Source organism: Thalassophryne amazonica, chromosome 15 (assembly GCF_902500255.1).
Source record: "Thalassophryne amazonica chromosome 15, fThaAma1.1, whole genome shotgun sequence".
NCBI lineage: Eukaryota > Metazoa > Chordata > Actinopteri > Batrachoidiformes > Batrachoididae > Thalassophryne > Thalassophryne amazonica.
Window position 1 is genome coordinate 72,877,899 of NC_047117.1, and position 22,775 is coordinate 72,900,673.

General features: G+C 45.4%; 1 protein-coding gene across 7 annotated transcripts in view; it reads right to left on the reverse strand.

Annotated features, from left to right (window-relative positions):
* Positions 1–22,775, reverse strand: part of slit2 (slit homolog 2 (Drosophila)) — a 251,610-nt gene that overhangs the window by 10,937 nt on the left and 217,898 nt on the right. For 5 of the 7 annotated variants that reach the window (XM_034189373.1, XM_034189372.1, XM_034189377.1 and 2 more), the window contains 6 exons: positions 19,322–19,446; positions 19,069–19,166; positions 16,415–16,554; positions 16,141–16,164; positions 9,615–9,708; positions 9,009–9,146 (listed from right to left, as the gene is read on the reverse strand). In XM_034189373.1, coding sequence (XP_034045264.1) covers positions 9,009–9,146; positions 9,615–9,708; positions 16,141–16,164; positions 16,415–16,554; positions 19,069–19,166; positions 19,322–19,446 — 619 coding nt within the window. The remainder of the gene's footprint in view (positions 1–9,008; positions 9,147–9,614; positions 9,709–16,140; positions 16,165–16,414; positions 16,555–19,068; positions 19,167–19,321; positions 19,447–22,775) is intronic. The other 2 variants (XM_034189374.1, XM_034189375.1) reach the window with 1 other exon arrangement.

Genomic DNA, 22,775 nt, shown 5'->3' on the forward strand with positions numbered 1-22,775 from the left:
AGCAGTACCTCCTCTTCAGCGGCCCATACAACAGGACCCCCCCACCTCAACGGGCGCCCCCGGGCACCCGACCAGGCTTGCTGGGTGCTGGGTGTAGAAGTCGGCCAGGAGGGCCGGGTCCAGGATGAAGCTCCTCTTCACCCAGGAGCGTTCTTCGGGTCCGTATCCTTGCCAGTCCACCAAATACTGGAACCCCCGGCCCTTCCGACGGACGTCCAGGAGCCGGCGCAGAGTCCAAGCCGGTTCCCCGTCAATGATCCGGGCAGGCGGCGGCGCCGGCCCAGGGGCACAGAGTGGAGAGGTGTGGCAAGGTTTGAGTCGTGACACGTGAAAGACCGGATGTATCCGCAGTGAAGCTGGCAGCTTTAGCTTCACTGACTGAAGACTTTTAGGATGGTGAAGGGTCCTATGTATCTGTCCTTCAGTTTTTGGGATTCCACTTGTAGGGGGATGTCCTTTGTAGATAGCCAAACCGCCTGCCCGGGCTGATACGTAGGGGCTGGGGCACGCCGGCGGTCTGCATGGGCCTTAGCCCTCCTCCAGGCTTTGAGCAGGGCAGAGCGGGCGGTACGCCACACCCGACGACACCTCCTCAGATGGGCCTGGACCGAGGGCACCCCGACCTCTCCCTCCACGAGTGGAAACAATGGGTGCTGGTACCCCAAACATACCTCAAATGGGGAGAGGCCGGTGGCAGATGACACTTGGCTATTATGAGCGTACTCGATCCAGGCCAGATGGTCACTCCAGGCCGTTGGGTGCGCGGAGGTCACGCAACGGAGGGCCTGCTCCAATTCCTGGTTCACCCGCTCTTCCTGTCCGTTCGTCTGGGGGTTATACCCGGACGAGAGACTTACGGTGGCCCCCAGTTGCCTGCAGAAACTCCTCCAGACCTGGGAGGAGAACTGAGGACCACGATCTGAGACAATGTCCGATGGAATCCCATGCAGACGCACGACATGGTGGACCAGGAGGTTTGCAGTCCCCTGGGCCGTCGGGAGCTTCGGGAAGGCCATGAAGTGGGCCGCCTTGGAGAACCAGTCCACTATCGTGAGGATGGTAGTCATGCCCTGGGACGGCGGGAGGCCCGTGACGAAGTCCAGGCCGATGTGAGACCAGGGGCAATGAGGCACGGGCAGAGGATGGAGGAGGCCTTGGATCTTGTGGTGGTCCGCCTTGTCCCTGGCGCAGGTGGTGCAGGCCTGGACGTACTCCTGGATGTCGGCTTCCAGAGACGCCGACCAGAAGCGCTTCCGGACAACTGCCACGGTTCTTCGCACCCCTGGATGGCAGGAGAGCTTGGAAACGTGACAGAAGTCTAGGACTGCAGCCCTGGCCTCTGGTGGGACGTACATCTTGTTCTTCGGTCCAGTTCGCGGGTCCGGGTTCCGTGTCAGGGCCTCCCGGACGGTCTTCTCCACGTCCCAGGTAAGGGTGGCCATGACAGTGGACTCGGGGATGATGGTTTCAGTCGGGTCTGACAACTCGGTCTGACTTCCTCCTCGTGCACCTGGGACAGGGCGTCAGACCGTTGGTTCTTTGTCCCGGGGCGGTATGTGATCTGAAAGTCAAAACGCCCGAAGAACCAGCGGGCTTGCCTGGGGTTCAGACGCTTGGCGGTCCGGATGTACTCCAGGTTCCGATGGTCCGTGAAAACCGTGAACGGTACCGAAGCTCCCTTCAACAGGTGTCTCCACTCCTCTAGAGCCTCCTTTACCGCAAGAAGTTCCCGATTGCCGACGTCATAATTCCTTTCAGCCGGGGTCAACCTGCGGGAGAAATAGGCACAAGGGTGGAGAACCTTGTCGGACTGCCCGCTCTGGGATAGCACGGCTCCTATCCCTGAGTCAGAGGCGTCCACTTCAACTATAAACTGGCGATTTGGATCGGGCTGCACCAGGACTGGCGCAGTCGAGAACCGGCGTTTCAACTAAACGCGGCTTCACACCGATCCGACCAGGTGAAGGGGACTTTAGTGGAGGTCAGGGCTGTCAGGGGGCTAACTACCTGACTGTAACTCTTGATGAACCTCCGGTAGAAATTTGCAAAACCGAGGAACTGTTGCAGTTTCCTACGGTTTGTTGGTTGGGGCCATTCTCTCACTGCCGCAACCTTGGCCGGATCAGGGGCGACGGAGTTGGAGGAGATTATGAACCCCAGGAAGGACAAAGAAGTACGGTGGAACTTGCACTTCTCGCCCTTCACAAATAGCCGGTTCTCCAACAACCGCTGCAGGACCTGACGTACATGCGTAACATGAGTCTCAGGATCCGGGGAAAAGATGAGTATATCGTCTAGATATATGAAGACAAACCGATGCAGGAAGTCCCGCAAGACATCATTTACCAAAGCTTGGAACGTCACGGGGGTGTTAGTGAGGCCGAACGGCATGACCAGGTACTCAAAGTGACCTAACGGGGTGTTAAATGCCGTCTTCCACGCGTCTCCCTTCCGGATCCGAACCAGGTGGTATGCATTTCTAAGATCCAGCTTTGTGAAAATTTGGGCTCCATGCAGGGGCGTGAACACTGAATCTAACAGGGGCAGAGGGTATCGGTTGCGAACCGTGATCTCATTCAGCCCCCTGTAATCAATGCATGGACGGAGTCCGCCATCTTTCTTGCCCACAAAAAAGAAACCTGCACCCATCGGGGAGGTGGAGTTCTGGATCAACCCGGCAGCTAATGAGTCCCGGATGTAGGTCTCCATTGATTCTCGCTCAGGACGTGAGAGGTTGTACAGCCTGCTGGACGGGTACTCAACGCCCGGGATCAAATCAATGGCACAATCGTACGGACGGTGCGGGGGAAGGGTGAACACCAGATCTTTGCTGAAAACGTCAGCAAGATCGTGGTACTCACTTGGCACCGCCGTCAGATTGGGAGGGACTTTAACCTCCTCACTAGCTGTCATACCAGGCGGAACCGAGGATCCGAGACATTCCCGGTGGCAGGTTTCGCTCCACTGAGCCACAACCCCAGACGGCCAATCAATTCGGGGATTGTGTTTTTTCATCCAAGGATAACCCAAAATCACACGGGAGGTAGAAGGTGTTACATAAAACACAATCTCCTCCCTGTGATTTCCAGACACCACCAATGTCACTGGCTGTGACTGGTGTGTGATTAATGGAAGAAGGGTGCCATCTAGTGCCCGTACCTTCAAAGGTGAAGGTAGAGCCACTAGAGGGAGACTGACTTCCCTTGCCCATCTGCTGTCCAGCAGATTCCCCTCCGACCCCGTGTCCACCAGTGCTGGGGCGTGAAGGGTTAGATCCCCACTCAGGATCGTGACTGGGATGCATGCAGATTTTCGGGGTCTCCCCGCGTGGGTATTGTGACCCACCCTTAGCCCAGTCTCTAAGGACGAGTGCTGCTGTATTGACTGTTTGGGGCAGTTTTTCTGCGTGTGCTTGGTTGAGCTGCAGTGAAAACACTCCCCACGGAACAGCCTCCTTTGTCTCTGATCTGATCGCCTTTTGGCCCTGCTCGTCTCCATAGCAACGTCAGCAGGGGGGGCTGTCGTCACGTGGAGTGCCCTGGCTGTGGAGCGTGGGGAAGATGGCTCCCTTTCGGACCCGGGAGGAAGAGGGACGGCTTGTGCCTGACCATGCCCTTCGTCTCGCTCCCGTCGGTGTTCTGTTAATCGGTTGTCTAACTGTATAACTAGGTCGATAAGCCCGTCTAAATCCCGTGGCTCGTCCTTCGCCACCAGGTGCTCCTTAAGGACCAGAGACAGTCCGTCTACAAGGGCGGCGCGGAGCGCAACAGCATTCCAGCTGGCTCGCGCTGCCGCGATGCAGAAGTCGACTGCATACTTCGCTGCGCTCCGACACCCCTGTCTTATCGACAGCAGCACGTTTGAAGCGGTCTCGCCTCTATGAGGGTGGTCGAACACCTGTCTGAACTCCCTCACAAACCCAGCATATGTCATTAGGAGCCATGAATTCTGCTCCCAGAGCGCAGTAGCCCAGGTGCGTGCCTCTCCTCGAAGCAAATTTATAACGTAAGCCACCCGGCTAACATCTGACGCGTACATGACAGGATGCTATGAAAAGACGAGCGAGCACTGCATCAAGAAGTCCGCGCACGTCTCGACACAGCCTCCGTACCGCTCCGGAGGGCTTATGTATGCTTCAGGGAAGGTGGGGGGTTCGTTGAACGACCAGTGGAACGTCTGTTTCTGGCATTCGGTCAGCAGCAGCAGCGCCCTGAGCACGAGCTTCCACCTGGGCGGTGAGAGCCTCCATCCTCCGATTGAGAATCACACTCTGCTCGGTGACTAAGTCCAACCGAGCAGTGAAAGCGGTGAAGATTTGTTGCAGCTCACCTAACACGCTTCCTGCTGACGCCTGTGCACCTCGCTCTTCCATTGGCTGTTCAAGCGATGGTTGACGCCCCTCGGGATCCATGACGCTGGCCGAGAAATCCTGTTGTGAAAGTGTAGGAACACGGACCCACAACAGGGGCCGTTAAATGAACGGGCAATGGATAAGCCAAACAGTAACAATTTAATGTTGTGCACAACGGAAAACAGACAAATACAGTTCTTGGAACTACAAACAATTATATGTTGAGTGACGTGTGGGCAGGCTTGAGGATAGGAGACGTCCGTCCAGAACCGAGCCGGATCCCACACGGCCCTCACCACCAACGGATCTGAAGAACACCGGAGCTGCCAAGTCCTGGATCCCCAGGTGGCCACCGTCTCCAGCTGTCAGACCTGGTACTGCTGGCAGAGAACAGAAACAGAGTTGATGAGTGTGAGTTCGCACACTCAGTAATCCCACAGTCTGTGTTCTTTTGGGAGGGAGCACCTCCACCTCCAATCACACACTCGTGCAGCTCCTGTCTAACCATTTATCTGGTTGGGGTGTGAAGCGAAGCTGTCGCTGATCACACCAAACGCCAATCCCACAGATAAGGCAACACTTACAGGAAAACGGCTGCAAAGAAGTTCAGACTATAAGTCAGTGTTAAGTTCATACACAGCAGAGAATATTACCTCTTATGGTAGCTGATTTCTCGGCGAGGAGGTGGAGTTGCAGTCCGGCCTTTATGGTGATGGTGATGAGTTGTATGAGTGACAGCTGGTGCTGATGATGAGTGACAGCTGTCACTCCCAGTGGCTCCGGCGCCCTCTCGTGCTTGAAGCCCGCACTCCAAGCAGGGCGCCATCTGGTGGTGGTGGGCCAGCAGTACCTCCTCTTCAGCGGCCCACACAACACCCGGTGGATCATCGGGAGCCTAAATTGTTAATTGTTATGATGTTGGTGCGACATGTCCTTTAAATCAATTAACCAACTTTTAATAATAACAATAATAATAATAATAATAATAATAATAATAATAATAATAATACATTCCATTTAAAGGCGCCTTTGTTGACACTCAAGGACAACATACAGTAAAACTTAAAATCCAATGGAAAGAAAAAAACAATAAAAACAACAAAATAGAGCAATATGCATCAGGAGGAATAAGCAGTCATAAACAGATGTGTTTTGAGTTGTGATTTGAAAAGGGGAAATGAATCAATATTTCTGATTTGGGATGGTAATGAATTCCAGAGACGGGGAGCAGAGCAGCTGAATGTTCTGCTCCCCATGGTAGTGAGATGGACAGAGGGGACAAACAAGTGAATGGAGGAAGAGGATTGGAGGGAGTGGGGACAGATATGGAGGAGACAAGTTGTGTATGGCTTTGAATGTTAACAGGAGACTTTTGAATTGAATATGAAACTGGACCGGAAGCCAGTGGAGCTGTTGGAGGACGGAAGTGATATGCTGGATCAATGGGGTTCGAGTTATGATACTTGCAACTGAATTCTGGACCAGTTGAAGTTTATGGAGGGATTTGTAAGGAAGACTGAAGAGAAGAAAATTACAGTAATCCAGATGGGAGGTAACAAGGCTATGGACGAGGATGGCAGCAGTGTGGGGGGTAAAGAAGGGGCGGAGACAATTAATGTTGCGTAGATGGAAGTCGGCAGACCTGTTGATGTTTTTAATATGTGACTGAAAGGATAGTATGATGTCACGGATGACACCCAGACTCTTAACCTGGGGCGACGGTGAAATGGTGGAATTGTCAATAATGAGAGAAAAACTGTCAGTTTGGTATAGGGTGGGTTTTGTACCAATGAGGAGAACCTCAGTTTTGCTACTGTTTAATTTAAGAAAGTTTAAAGTGAACCAGATTTTTATTTCAGAGATGCAATCAGTGAGGGAGGTGGGTGGAAGAGTGGCTGAGGGTTTATTAGAGGTAAGAGAGAGCTGGGTGTCATCAGCATAACAGTGGAAATGAATGTCAAATTTTCGGAAGATATTACCAAGGGGAAGAAAATAGATGATGAGGAGAGAGCCCTGGGGCACACCTGAAGTGATGGATAGGTGGATTTAAAGGATTTGAGTTGGGTGAACTGAGTGTGGCCAGAGAGGTAGGATGTAAACCAGTCTAATGGAGCATGAGCATTATCAAACTTGCATAATCACTGGGCAAGTTTACCAATGAAGTACCATTAAAATTTGGGAAAGATCTCAATTTATTAGTGGAGCAAAAAAATTGGAACAGATTTTCATGAACTGTAATGAATGAAGACTTACAGAAAATGAAAACCCCATACTGTTAAATATGATCTACACTGCCCCACCATCCCGCCCCCACCCTTTGGAAACTGATCTGGGAGAAAAAACTGTTGTCTTGCAGACATGGTCTAGTCTTTTTACATATACTCAACAAAAATATAAATGCAACACTTTTGGTTTTGCTCCCATTTTGTATGAGATGAACTCAACGATCTAAAACTTTTTCCACATACACAATATCACCATTTCCCTCAAATATTGTTCACAAACCAGTCTAAATCTGTGATAGTGAGCACTTCTCCTTTGCTGAGATAATCCATCCCACCTCACAGGTGTGCCATACCAAGATGCTGATTAGACACCATGATTAGTGCACAGGTGTGCCTTAGACTGTCCACAATAAAAGGCCACTCTGAAAGGGAGTTGATCAGGTTGTCAATTGTGGCCTGTGGAATGTTGGTCCACTCCTCTTCAATGGCTGTGCGAAGTTGCTGGATATTGGCAGGAACTGGTACACGCTGTCGTATACGCCGGTCCAGAGCATCCCAAACATGCTCAATGGGTGACATGTCCCGTGAGTATGCCGGCCATGCAAGAACTGGGACATTTTCAGCTTCCAAGAATTGTGTACAGATCCTTGCAACATGGGTCTGTGCATTATCCTGCTGCAACATGAGGTGATGTTCTTGGATGTATGGCACAACAATGGGCCTCAGGATCTTGTCACGGTATCTCTGTGCATTCAAAATGCCATCAATAAAATGCACGTGTTCTTCGTCCATAACAGACGCCTGCCCATACCATAACCCCACCACCACCATGGGCCACTCGATCCACAACATTGACATCAGAAAACCGCTCACCCACACGACGCCACACACGCTGTCTGCCGTCTGCCCTGGACAGTGTGAACTGGGATTCAGAGAACACCTCTCCAACGTGCCAAACGCCAGCGAATGTGAGCATTTGCCCACTCAAGTCGGTTATGACGACGAACTGGAGTCAGGTTGAGACCCCGATGAGGACGACAAGCATGCAGATGAGCTTCCCTGAGACGGTTTCTGACAGTTTGTGCAGAAATTCTTTGGTTATGCAAACCGATTGTTTCAGCAGCTGTCCGAGTGGCTGGTCACAGACGATCTTGGAGGTGAACATGCTGGATGTGGAGGTCCTGAGCTGGTGTGGTTACACATGGTCTGCGGTTGTGAGGCTGGTTGGATGTACTGCCAAATTCTCTGAAACGCCTTTGGAGACGACTTATGGTAGAGAAATGAACATTCAATACACGAGCAACAGCTCTGGTTGACATTCCTGCTGTCAGCATGCCAACTGCACGCTCCCTCAAATCTTGCGACATCTGTGGCATTGTGCTGTGTGATAAAACTGCACCTTTCAGAGTGGCCTTTTATTGTGGACAGTCTAAGGCACACCTGTGCACTAATCATGGTGTCTAATCAGCATCTTGGTATGGCACACCTGTGAGGTGGGATGGATTATCTCAGCAAAGGAGAAGTGCTCACTATCACAGATTTAGACTGGTTTGTGAACAATATTTGAGGGAAATGGTGATATTGTGTATGTGGAAAAACTTTTAGATCTTTGAGTTCATCTCATACAAAATGGGAGCAAAACCAAAAGTGTTGCGTTTATATTTTTGTTGAGTGTATATATACTTCCGCAACAGTAGGTGGTGACGAATACCTATGAAATGAGTTTGCATCCCAGGGCTGAGGAATCTTGTGCATTGAACTAGTCTACATTACTGCATGATGGAGAGACACAGTAGTCAATACTGAACAGTGTGGCTCAAAACTCATATAAATTAACTGAAGAGATGTTATGATGCTCTCAAGCAGCCAAGAAATAAGGTGTCAGAGCATAATGATAGAAGATGAGGCAGCATGGTGGCCAAGTAGTCAGTGCATTTGTTTAGAAAACTGAAGGTCCACAATTCAAGACCACCCATGATCATTCTCCATGCAATGTGGAGCTGTGTCAGGAAGGACATCCAGCACAAAACGTGTGCCAAATCAACATTTAGATCCATAATCTGATCTGCTGTGGTGACCCTGACCAATAAAAAGGAGAAGCTGAAAGAACCTACGAGTGTAATGTGAGATGATGCAGAGCACAAAAAACATCTTAAATAAAAGCATTTCTTTATAAAAGAAAATATATTCTTTGGGAAGTCTTTATCAAAAATGTCTTTGGGATGGGGGGTGGGGTGGGGGGAGTCTCAATCAAGGTTGTCTTGTATTTAGAAGGATACAGTAATAGTGATATATTAAGATGGGTCATTTTTGGAGGTATACCCACTTAGTGTCCTTCTCTTTGTATTTTAGAACTGGTTTTTCTCAGTACTATAATATATCAACAAGGTAATGCAAAGTTTTTGTGTGATTAGTCCCTGCTGATGTCTCACCTGTATCCCTCACGACAGACGCAGGTGTAACCGTTGATGGCATCGATACACTGGCCACCATTTAGACATTTGTTGTCTTCGCAGTCGTTGTAGTCCAGCTCACAGTGCTCACCGACGTAGCCTGGAGTGCACTCACAGCTGCAGCGTACACACACACACACACACACACACACACACACACACACACACACACACACACACACACACACACACACACACACACACACACAACATGGAATGGTGATTTTATTTATGTATTTATTTATTTTAATGGCACAATTTATACAGAGATGGGATGATTCAAAAAGGGTGAGGTTTTTTTTTTGTAAATTTAACAGCACGCACACACACACATATGCATGCACAGTACACGTGGACATGAATCCTTAAGAGAGAGCCAAAGTCAGACTTCCAAACACCTCACCAAACAGTCATACGCGCAAATGTTCACACACTCTACACGCAAACATCAAGCAATTTATTTTAGGGTGGAAACTTTAGTACTTTTATCATGAGGGAGAGAGAGAAGGAATTACTGCTAACTCCACCAAACATCTGTCTGTCTGTCTGCCTGTCTGTCTGTCTCTATCCTTCCAGTTCACTCACTTGTATCCTTGCGGAGTGAGAATGCACTTTGAGTTGTGCTGACACGGGTTCAGCTCCGGTGCACAGAAATCCAGTTTCTCTTCGCACAGCTCACCTAGAAACACACACACACACACACACACACACACACACACACACACACACACACACACACACACACACACACACACACACACACACACACACACACACACACACACACACACACACACACACACACACACACACACACACACAATATCTCAGTACCTCTGCACTGTGCATGTCTTAAAACCATAAGTGAAATTATACACAGCATCATAAGTCGTGTATAGCATTTTTCTGCTGGCGCACGCTGGGTGAGAATGTGCACCGATGCGCACCATTCTGTGTGTGTCTGTATTGTATAGCCAGCTGTGTGTGTGTGTTGAATTGATGGATGACTCTCTGGAACCAACACAGCAGTCTGATAAATGATGTAATCTCTGGGAATGCCACATTCCTGCTGATATTCCCATGTGCCTTCCAGTATTTTCAAACTCCAGTTGAAATTCTGATGAGGCATTGGTGGCTAAAAGCAACACTCAGTCAACATGATCGCTTGAGCATCAATCAGTCTTTGTGACAAACCATGGGAGGTTTGTACACGTATAATATATCAATGTCTGTTCACTATTTGTGTGTTTTTAAGTAGATCTGGAGCAATAATTCAACAAACAATGGATGGGCGGTTCTGGAAGTTGACAATTTTGATAAAAGTTGCATTATTATACAGTTTATGCAGAAAATTCAAAAATAGAAAACGTTTACTCCTTAGTGGCTGGTGTTAACCTGGTGACCATGAGTTGTTACAGGTTTGTAATATATTTCTATAAAGGTCTGCATGTGAGTATTGCTGTTGAGTTCTTATGAAACTGTTTGCTGTTTCTTCATTTTTCAGACTTTGAACTGGAGCCTTGTGTGCCCATCTGAAGTGACTTTTGTTCCCCAAAATACAAAACTTGAACAAGAACCTTCCAACAGCCAGTAGACTGTCTTGGTTTCTAATTTACCTAACCTGCTCATCTTTGGAAGTGGGAGAACACATTAGTGTCCAAAGGGAACCCACACAAACAAAGGGAGAACATGCCAATCCCACACAGAAAGGACCAGTTCAGATTTGAATCTGGGACCTTCTCACTCTGTGCCAATAGTGCTAACCCCTAATGCACTGTGCTGCCCATTCTGTGCTATATTTTGGTCCACAATTGCATAAGTACTGGTCATCATGTTTCTCCCTGTGTCTGCAAACTTAAATTGTTAGCTAACAGTCAGGAGCACAAAGCACACCCGGCATTCAGCAGGTGCGCGGACAAATGACATTCAGTCTGTGTTTGTCTATATGTGGCCCGGCAAAAGACTTGTGTCAAGTCTAGGGTGTACACTGCCTCACGCCCTATGACTACTGGGATAGGCTTCAGCCTCCCACAACCTGATCTTGGATAACCAGTTGAAGATGAGTGTGTGTTTTAAGTCTGATTCGTAGGTTGTTCCTTGTTTGAAAAGTGACTCAAATCACATTTTTGTAAACCCGTTCTGGTCTAATTGCTCAAATCAGATTCCAGGTGCATTTTGGTATGTCTGCAACTTTTGCAGCCATGTAACATTTGTTTATGTTGTATACATGTTTGGTGCCCTGGAAGGTGGATGGATCTGACTGGCTGTATGGCTTTGGTAGCACTGGTAGCTGCAAGAGACAACATGTTGGATATAAATTTTGTTTTATCCATGGTCAAGTCAGCTGATGACCTGCCTTCTGGCACTGTGGGAGGATGAATAAATCAGTGCAGGCTACCTTGTCAGTACAGTGACAACTATGTCTGCTTCTGTTGGCTATTTCATATGAATAAGACTGAAAATGAGGATTACCACACAGACACACAGATCAGATCTAGTCACTTGTTATATATAATGTGGACAGTTAATCAGTGAGGTCAATTCAATTTATTTCATTTGTATAGCACCAAATCACAACAAAGTTGCCTCAAGACACTTCAGACAAGTAAGGTCTAACCTTACCAACCCCTACAGCAAGCACACAAGTGACAGTGGTAAGGAAAAACTCCCTCTGATGATTTGAGGAAGAAACCTCAGAGGTCAGATTTAGAGGAGCTATGCAGTAAATCCAGAATGAACTGGCATTCTGAACAAAGTGACTTTCAAAAATGAATCTGGATATGCCAAAAATCTGATTTGGACTGACAGTCTCAACATAAGGCTAAATTCAACTACAGCGGTTCCTAATTTTCCATAATCGATCCAGCAGGTGGCACACATGTCTCAGGGCTTTACACAGGAAAACCAAAGCTGCTGGTTTCATTGATGTTAACCAACATCTCACCACTTTATCCTCACTATGTGCTCTTTTAATTCACTGAGTTACAAGATGAAAGCATTTATCACTGTTGAGCAAGTAGAAATGAACTGTGAAAGAACACAATCTCATGGTCTTGTTAGGAGAGACGGCATGCATCCCACTTTGGATGGAGCAGCACTCATTTCTAGAAATCTCGCCAATTTTATTAAATCCTCCAAACCGTGACTACCCAGGGTTGGGACCAGGAAGCAGAGTTGTAGTCTTACACACCTCTCTGCAGCTTCTCTCCCCCTGCCATCCCCTCATTACCCCATCCCCGTAGAGATGGAGCCTGCTCCCAGACCACCAATAACCAGCAAAAATCTATTTAAGCATAAAAATTCAAAAAGAAAAAATAATACGAGGTCTGTCCATAAAGTAACGGTCCTTTTTATTTTTTTCAAAAACTATATGAATTTCATTCATATGTTTTTACGTCAGACATGCTTGAACCCTCGTGCGCATGCATGAGTTTTTCCATGCCTGTCGGTGATGTCATTCCCCTGTGAGCACGCCTTGGGAAGGAGTGGTCCCGCCCCCTCGTCGGATTTTCATTGTCTGGAAATGGCGGAATGAAAAGGACTTTTTTTCCATCAGACTTTTTTCAGAAGCTGTTAGAGACTGGCACCTGGAAACCATTCGAAAAATTTATCTGGCTTTCGGTGAAAATTTTATGGGCTTCACAGAGAATAAGGACTTTAACTACAGCTTTAAGGACCCCTTTAAGGACGGTCAGTGCGCCGCGCTCCGAGCTGCGACGATGAGGCACAAACCACTGGATAATTTCTAAATGGATGGCTCTGTGGCTACGAGACCGTCGTGTGTTCTTTCTCTGGTTATCACAAGAGCTGGACATCAGCCATTTTCCGGCAGAATTCACTTTTAACAAGAGATTTTGTCATGGAAAGCCGCGCGGAGGTTTCGCGCGTCACGACCGATTCGCTTTGGAAGCAAGACAAAGGAACACCTCCGTTTCGGCGTGTTAGAGGACAAGTTGGGACATGCCTATCTCAGCTTTCAGTGCTTACCAGTCGAGTGAGTATAAGAGAAACTGTGGAGAGCTGGACATGTCCCAACTTGTCCTCTAACACTCCGAAACGGAGGTGTTCCTTTGTCTGGCTTCATCAGCGAATCGGTCTTGACGCGCGAAGCCTCCGCGCGGCTTTCCATGACAAAATCTCTTGTTAAAAGTGAAATCTGCTGGAAAATGGCTGATGTCCAGCTCTTGTGATAACCAGAGAAAGAGCACATGACGGTCTCGTATCCACAGAGCCATCCGTTTAGAAATGATCCAGTGGTTTGTGCCTCATCGTCGCAGCTCGGAGCGCGGCGCGCCGAGCGTCCTTAAAGGGGTCCTTAAACCTGTAGATAAAGTCCTTATTCTCTGCGAAGCCCGTAAAATTTTCACAGAAAGCCAGATACATTTTTCAAATGGTTTCCAGGTGCCGGTCTCTAACAGCTTCTGAAAAAATTCTGATGGAAAAAAGTCCTTTTCATTCCGCCATTTCCAGACAATGAAAATCCGACGAGGGGGCGGGACCACTCCTTCCACAAGGCGTGCTCACAGTCGAATGACGTCACCGACAGGCGTGGAAAAACTCACGCATGTTCACCAGGGTTCAAGCATGTTTGACGTAAAAACATATGAATGAAAGCCATATAGTTTTTGAAAAAAATACTTTATGGACAGACCTCGTATAGCACCTTCAACTGCACCACAGACTAAAACAGTTAAATGTGGTCTATTAAACATTAGGTCTCTCTCTTCTAAGTCCCTGTTAGTAAATGATATAATAATTGATCAACATATTGATTTATTCTGCCTTACAGAAACCTGGTTACAGCAGGATGAATATGTTAGTTTAAATGAGTCAACACCCCCGAGTCACACTAACTGCCAGAACGCTCGTAGCACGGGCCGAGGCGGAGGATTAGCAGCAATCTTCCATTCCAGCTTATTAATTAATCCAAAACCCAGACACAGCTTTAATTCATTTGAAAGCTTGACTCTTAGTCTTGTCCATCCAAATTGGAAGTCCCAAAAACCAGTTTTATTTGTTATTATCTATCGTCCACCTGGTCGTTACTGTGAGTTTCTCTGTGAATTTTCAGACCTTTTGTCTGACTTAGTGCTTAGTTCAGATAAGATAATTATAGTGGGCGATTTTAACATCCACACAGATGCTGAGAATGACAGCCTCAACACTGCATTTAATCTATTATTAGACTCTATTGGCTTTGCTCAAAAAGTAAATGAGTCCACCCACCACTTTAATCATATCTTAGATCTTGTTCTGACTTATGGTATGGAAATAGAAGACTTAACAGTATTCCCTGAAAACCCCCTTCTGTCTGATCATTTCTTAATAACATTTACATTTACTCTGATGGACTACCCAGCAATGGGGAATAAGTTTCATTACAGTAGAAGTCTTTCAGAAAGCGCTGTAACTAGGTTTAAGGATATGATTCCTTCTTTATGTTCTCCAATGCCATATACCAACACAGGGCAGAGTACCTAAACTCTGTGAGTGAGATAGATTATCTCGTCAATAGTTTTACATCCTCATTGAGGACAACTTTGGATGCTGTAGCTCCTCTGAAAAAGAGAGCCTTAAATCAGAAGTGACTCATTATTATCAGGTTGTCCTAAAAGCTCCCTGAAAAGCCTTCAGTTAATTCAAAATGCTGCAGCTAGAGTACTGACGGGGACTAGAAGGAGAGAGCATATCTCACCCATATTGGCCTCTCTTCATTGGCTTCCTGTTAATTCTAGAATAGAATTTAAAATTCTTCTTCTTACTTATAAGGTTTTGAATAATCAGGTCCCATCTTATCTTAGGGACCTCATAGTACCATATCACCCCAATGGAGCACTTCGCTCTCAGACTGCAGGCTTACTTGTAGTTCCTAGGGTTTGTAAGAGTAGAATGGGAGGCAGAGCCTTCAGCTTTCATGCTCCTCTCCTCTGGAACCAGCTCCCAATTCAGATCAGGGAGACAGACACCCTCTTTACTTTTAAGATTAGGCTTAAAACTTTCCTTTTTGCTAAAGCTTATAGTTAGGGCTGGATCAGGTGACCCTGAACCATCCCTTAGTTATGCTGCTATAGACTTAGACTGCTGGGGGGTTCCCATGATGCACTGAGTGTTTCTTTCTCTTTTTGCTCTGTATGCACCACTCTGCATTTAATCATTAGTGATTGATCTCTGCTCCCCTCCACAGCATGTCTTTTTCCTGGTTCTCTCCCTCAGCCCCAACCAGTCCCAGCAGAAGACTGCCCCTCCTTGAGCCTGGTTCTGCTGGAGGTTTCTTCCTGTTAAAAGGGAGTTTTTCCTTCCCACTGTCGCCAAGTGCTTGCTCACAGGGGGTCGTTTTGACCGTTGGGGTTTTTCTGTAATTATTGTATGGCTTTGCCTTACAATATAAAGCGCCTTGGGGCAACTGTTTGTTGTGATTTGGCGCTATATAAATAAAATTGATTTGATTTGATTCATAATGAACAAAATAAACCAATCCAAGGAACAGGAAGCCACCAGAGTATAACGAACCTGGAAGCCAATGAACAAACGGCCAAAGGAACTCAACTTATGTGAACTCAGCTCTGTAAAATGACTGATGTTGTCTGTCACTACCAGACAAAACTGTAGCCATGCACGCCTGCTCTATCACGTGATACAATGACCAGTTGTGACTGATGGTCAATCAGATGTAGACAGCAGAGCAGACAAAGATCCGTTTGGCATCACTGCACAAATGGAACATCAAACATTGCGGCTGGAGCTGTGAAACATCTTCACACAATGTAGTCCAATATTTGGATTGAACTGAACTACAATTGCTTCCACCTGTTTGCTGGAGATAAATCTCCACAGATCTAATCAATGTCTAAACGTTACAGAGATTATTGCGAGCGGCCTGACTTCTACCTTCAGATGGTTAAAAACATGTATACAGGAAGCGGAGTGTCCACAGACATCTGACGGGATGAAACACAAAGTTAATTATCTGAACAGAACATACACTGCTGCTGAAGGCTGCGGTGCTAAACATCCCGTTTCTGGGTGAACTTCCAAGGACAAAAAAAAAAAAAAGCATGGAGGGAATGAAGGAAGGAGAGAGGAACACTAAGGACAGAGTGAATAGACTAACCTCTCTCCACCTCATTGGTAGCAGCTGCAGCCACAAAAAAGACGACAGATGAGAGAAAGCAGAGTGAGGCAGGAAAAAAAGACAAAGGACAGCCAGACACAGAAAGACAGAGAGAAGACCGCCACAGTCAGAGATGATTAGCGCACTGCAAAAGCACACAAACAAGTAGCAACACAGTCGTGTTAGTCAGAGAAGTAGATGAAGTGCGAACAGTCTGTCAGTGTGAAATGGTCTCACCCCGCCGAGTGCGCGGCAGCGTTTCGTTTCGTGTTACCTGTGTATTCCGGTGAGCATATGCATGTGTAGTTGTTGATTCCGTCAACGCAGGTGGAGTTGTTCTCACAGTCATTATCTTCACAGTCATCGATGTTGATCTCGCACGTGTCGCCCTCAAAGCCCTCCGTGCACACACACCTAAACACACACACATGTTCATGACTGTCAGCTCATCAAACAGTGAAGTGAATTTTATATCCTCAATTTTAATTTTAATCAATGTTAAGCTAATGGATATTAGCTTAGCATTAATGGATATTTGGTGTTCTTGTACAAATAAGGAATGTTTCCGAATGCAATGGTAGGAATAATTCACGAAGTGAAAGATGGACTGATCCATTCAACAAGGCAGCATTACACAAATGAAAAAACATTCATTATTTGTTTTATATGACGCCTAGAATACATCCTTTTAATTTAATATTTTATTACTTTATAAACAAGAGAAAGGGACTTACATCTAGGGGTGTGCCACTGGTACACCAATACAAACTTTAAATAGCAATCCAATCCAAAATTGTACTCAGTCAGCTTGCAAAAACGGTCCGATAGTTCAGAAACAATCCTGACAATGTAGTCCGTAGTTGATGTCATGCAAAAACAAATCCCACCATGTTTGTTTTTAAGCTAAGTGCTGGCATGCCTGGTGGTCACGGCGTGCAATAGCACAAAACATATAGTACCAAAATTGCACGCTACACAGCACCAAATTTGCACGGTAAAAGCCACAATGGCAAATGGTAATAATCCATGTCACATGACATACAAATCACCAATCAAATGACATTATATCATTTCATTAATGCATTGGCAGTATTTTTTGTTAGTCATAAAAAAGAAAAAATTCTGGCCTGATAGGGGTTCTTGTTTGCCTGATTTTTCACGCCATTGACGATATTGTGTAATCATGGCACTGTCACACCGGTGATGAATATGACACCAGTGTACCACCCACCCCAATTCTGACCGCTGTCCTCCATTGGTTAACAACTGTCACAATGGCATGAGCTATAAAACCTGTACTTTGCTCATACTGGACCCCCCACAACAATGTATAATTTGATACACACATACATATGAACGAACATTTGAAGATAAATAAATGTGGATTCACAAACACACACACACACACACACACACACGCATCCTGTGCACAGTACGCAAACACACACTGAGGTTCATAACAGCAGCATCAACTCCATCTTCATATCCCCAGGAGAGAATCATTATTCTGTTAACGTGAGCGTGCATGTACTCTCTAACTTCCACTCAGGATTATTACTGCACGCACACATGCACATGTGCATGAACACACACACACACAGTGCTATATTATGGGTCTAATAAAGAGCTCTTATGCAGCACATGCTCGGGTAGATTAATATCTCATTATATAGTCAATGACAGCTCTTCATGATGAATATTCCACCCTTACACCACAGAGGGAAAGAAAACTAACAAGCAGATAGGCAATTCTCCACTGTCATCAAAATGTGCGATCTTTCAATATGAAAAATTTAAAAGCTTTTGGGATCCCCTTCATTCATGCCTGCCCTTGAATTTGATTGCATCCATTTCTGTTCAAGTTCAACCTTTGCACCAAAATTTGTGAAAATCATTCATCTCTGATATAAATCTGCTGTTATTTTCTTTGGTGGCCTTAGAAATTGAAATAAAGGCACAGAGATGGAGACTAATATGCAAAAATAAGGGCAAGGTGATTTCAGAAGGAGAGAGACAGAAGGAGCTGTGCCGAAGGGATTGTCTAATTGTCTGTGTGGGTGGTTATATCTGCTTGGGGAATGAAACCCCCCCATTACTAAGCAACCTAATAGAGGAAAAGCAAATGTCACAGCTCAGAGACGAGCCTCAAAAACATTTACCTCCTGTGAACTCACTCCTACCTCTTATTAGCGACGTCAGTGTGATGCATTTTTAAGTCTTATCATTAATAGCGGGGGGTGGGCAGAGGCAGTTCACAGATTACAACATTCATTGGTTAATTAAGATCCGATATGTGATGTAACATATTTTCAAAAAAATTCTGTCCTTTTAAATCAGTTCTGTAGCTGTGGACTTACAGTAGTGTGCACAATTTGGGGGTGGCCTAGAATGTTATTTTTAATATTGCTGAGTGTCAACACTGAATGAATCATGTCTCTGCCTCTAACTGCAGGCAGATGAACTCTTCCTGATATCTAAGATGATTATTTTTTTCTTTGTGTGCTGAGTGAAACGTGAATGCCGTGTTGAATGCCACAACTTTCCGAAAGTATTGTACATGCATGAGACTGAATGTTTGTAAATTTTATGACTTATTTGCAGTTGTGATCAAAGTTTTTCTCCTTCACAGTAACATTTGATTTCATTTCCATTATGAGATGTGGGTCAACAACCACATGAAAGGTTGACCAGATTTTTAAATATTTTGTCTCTCCCCCACTTATTCCATTTCCCTCTGGACTTACCATAGTTTAGCTTTACAAAATTTGTACTCCTTTGCAAATATGTTCTTTATATAACCGGGCTAGACTTTGGATTTATTTATAACTTGTGGCTTGTAAATGAACAAGATTTCTAAAATAAGCTTGTTAATTGATAAAAAGTTTCAACAGTGAAGCAACAAAACATTTTTTAAAACTAATCTCTTACCAAAAGTTGCTCCCCTCTCCTTCCTTTAGGTGGCAGGTGCCAGCGTTCTGACAGGGGTTACTGATGCAGGCATGGATTGGCTCCTCGCAGTTTTGGCCCTGCACCAGCAAACACATGCACAAAAATGATTTTTAATCTTAATGTCAGGAAAATTCACATATTCTTAAGCATTCCTCTGGTGCCTCTGTTCATTATTTTAGTGTTTTTCTTTTGCCCAAACCGAAATTAAAAAGTGTATGTTGTGTCATTAAACCTTAAATCCATATGGGCAGGTGCAGCGGTAGTAGTGCACAGGGTCATTGGAGCAGGTCCCATCGTTCTTGCAAGGGTTGGACAGGCAGGGCTCACATTTAGCCTGGATGCTCACATCCACTGGACCTGTATGACAAAACATGCACGTCAGAGGGAAGATTTACAAAACCTTCTGGCTTTAGGGCCCCTTCACACATAGCATGAATAAGTAGGAATCAGGGCGAATCACGGTGAAACAGCCTGCATGAAAACATGGAGCTGCCATCGGGAGGGACACGTGGTCGGGCAAGCATGAACGATCCTGCTGCAATGGTTTTAAAAGGTGCGTAAAATGTAGGGATGCACCGATCTCTATACCAGTATCGGGTATCGGCCCAATCTCGTATACCGATACCTGACATCAACCTCTCAATGCACCCCGTAAGCAGGCGGAGGTCGCAGTTCGACGGAACTGCCCACTTCACCCACAAAGCATTTGATGCTGCGAGCTTTTCATCTGTTTTCTGTAGCGCAGCTCAGAGTTGAGAACAGTTGTCGTCTCTGAAAGACGGTGACGGGAACACACCTTACACTTTTTTTTTCTTTAAAACTCCGTGCCGCTCCGTGTGGGTCCTCACTAAAAACAGCTGATCCGCACGCATTAACAAATGCTAATGCTTGTTTTTCCACCCAAATGCATCTAAAATATTTTTCTGAGGATGACATGATGTTTAAAAAAATGCTGAAAAACGTAGGAAAAAATCCCCTACCTGTCAGTCGGGTGGTGCTTTTTCCATAATTACATGTTGCCAATTTTTTCTGCACAGACAGCCATCCAGGGGCGAATCCACATGGATTTAAATATGAGGTCAAGAAAGATGTCTTTATTTTATTTTATTTTTTATAAAACAAGTATTTATGTTTATTGAAGTCAAAAAAGGGTGGCTACAAAGTGAGTTTTGGCAAAACTGGTTATCATTTTCATGTTGAGGTGGCAGGGAGGTGTTGTCAGCAGCTGCTGAAAGTAATTAATAAAGTAACTAGTAATCTAACTTAGTTCCTTTACTGATTACTCAATTTTAAAAGGTAACTAAGATAATTTTCCAGGGATTAATCAGTAATTGGATTACTTTTTCAAAGTAACTGTGGCAACACTGGTGCTCACAGACGTAAGTAAAGTTATTGATGGACAATTTCAGTTCAGTTATTGGTGTTGTATTTTGTAGTGCTGAAGTCCACAGTTTACATTTCAGTGAGATGTCTGGCAGTGTCATGTTTGTTAAGAAACACATGGTTAATGTTAAAGCACAATTTGTTGTAGTCAAAAAGTGAAGTTACATGATTTAAGTGAAATGATTATAAATAAAAACAAAGCTAAAGATATTGGTAGCAGTTACAGTCAAAAAGTAAGGAACAACTAATGAATAAAACATTTAAAAAGTCAACATAAAACTGTAATGTATCATTAAGTAATAGTATTGGTACTCTGTATCGACGAGTATCCAAACGTAAGTACTCGTACTTGTACTCAGTCTGGGAAAAAGTGGTATCGGTGCATCCCTAGTAAAATGCCTGAAATCAACAAGAAGATAAACATATTAAAAAAAATGAAACCACACACCATAAAAAACCCCACATTTTATTGAATCCCTCTTATCAACCGGACAATACAAGTATGAACCATTTGTTCCTCTGTAGATGACCCATGGTCACAGACCATGGGCAATCTTCATTCATGTCATGAAATGACATGTATTAAGCAATGCACTCTTATCATGTCCACATCTGTTGGCCCGGTGTGTCCAGCCAGCTCCACGAGTGTGTCCAGCCTGACACGTGTGTCCTGTGGACGGAGTGCTGCAGGACAGACACCACGTCATGTGGGACAGAACTCACATGGTGACATGACATTCAGATCGCCTGCTATGTGTCATGATCTGATGGTCCGTTTCACCTGGGACAGCCTGTCAATGTGCACGCCATGCACTCGCTGTAGCTCATTGCAACAGCGATATATGTTTTTATGTTTGTCCACGTGAGGACAGCAAGCAGACACATGAGCGTCACAGTGGACTGTTGTAAGGTCATGTCCATCCAAACACAGTACGTGTTCCCCATGCGTGACATCCAGAACCAGAGATCTCAACAGTTGCTGCTGTTGGCGGCCACGCCCCCTGTCATTTCAGAGCACAGACCGTGTCACTCTCTGTTTTGTGATCATTTTTTTTTTGTTATTTGTTATGTAATTGTGTATGTAGGTACTGTAGTACTTATTAATATACCTGTCCTGGCTGTGGTCTCTGTGTTTTTAATGTGACACATCCTGTGCACTGAGCCTTCATTTGTATCTGGTGAGCAGCTCAGAGGCGCCTTCCCGTGCTGTGTGCTTTGAGACATGGCTGTCCACCCGACATGTGATCATATCTGTACATACATATAAGCATTTTATGCAAGTGTGCCCCCCCCCGCACACCACATGTGTAGGGGGAGCGGGGGGTGTGACACACACGCACACATGCGAGACACATCCAGCTTGAAAGTGATCATCTGCTCACTGTTTTCGTGCTGACAGCATGAATGGCCACACATTGCAGTGTAGATGTTCGTGTCTGTCACCTGGAATTTGGCCAACACCTGCCACGAGAAGGATCAAATGGGCTCTTACAGGGCACTCTCTGTCTTTCAGCTGCTGGTGTGTGTGAATAGTTGCAGCGACACATGTACAAGGTGTTGGAGGCAGCTCCAATTTTTCACGAATGGCATGAAATTTCTCCTTCGTGCACTAGTCGGCTTCAATCGTGTTATGTGTGAAGGGGCCCATAACAGTGTAACAAAGTCAAAATACTTCAGAAACACAAACATTAACAATGAAATACAAAACCTTGCATCTTCACAAGCCTACTTTTTTCTGCAGCAGATGATATTTAGTGTTTAGTATCTAAAATGTTTTGCTGTGTTGTTCACAAAACCAATTTGAATAAACAAATGAAAAAAATACTTGTACTGCTTGCTGTGTATTTAAATTGAAGCAGAATATTGAAACATGTTTGAATTAAACATTGATAATATTTTATACCTCATTTACACACAATACAATGCTAGCGCTCTGTCTGAAATATGAATTGTACCAGGTGTTTCCACCACTAAATCAAACCTGCCTGAACGGTTTTGGAGTACAATTCTGTTGTGTGCACAGTTCTACTTTCCACTCACTGGCTGTGTGTATAATGGTCAGCATGTTTGCGATTAGAGTACAACAAATCCAACTTGTTGTACTATAAGTAATGGAACAATAGCACTGCACCATCATGTTGGAAGAAAGTCATTACTACACAAATGCCACAAAGTATCTCACTTACAAGACACCAAACAGCAAAGAGAACAAAGTCATTTGGACTGATGAGACCAAAAGTCAGCAAGGATTATGATGAAAGGTACACCCGTCCTACTGTGAAGCATGGAGGTGGATTGCTGAT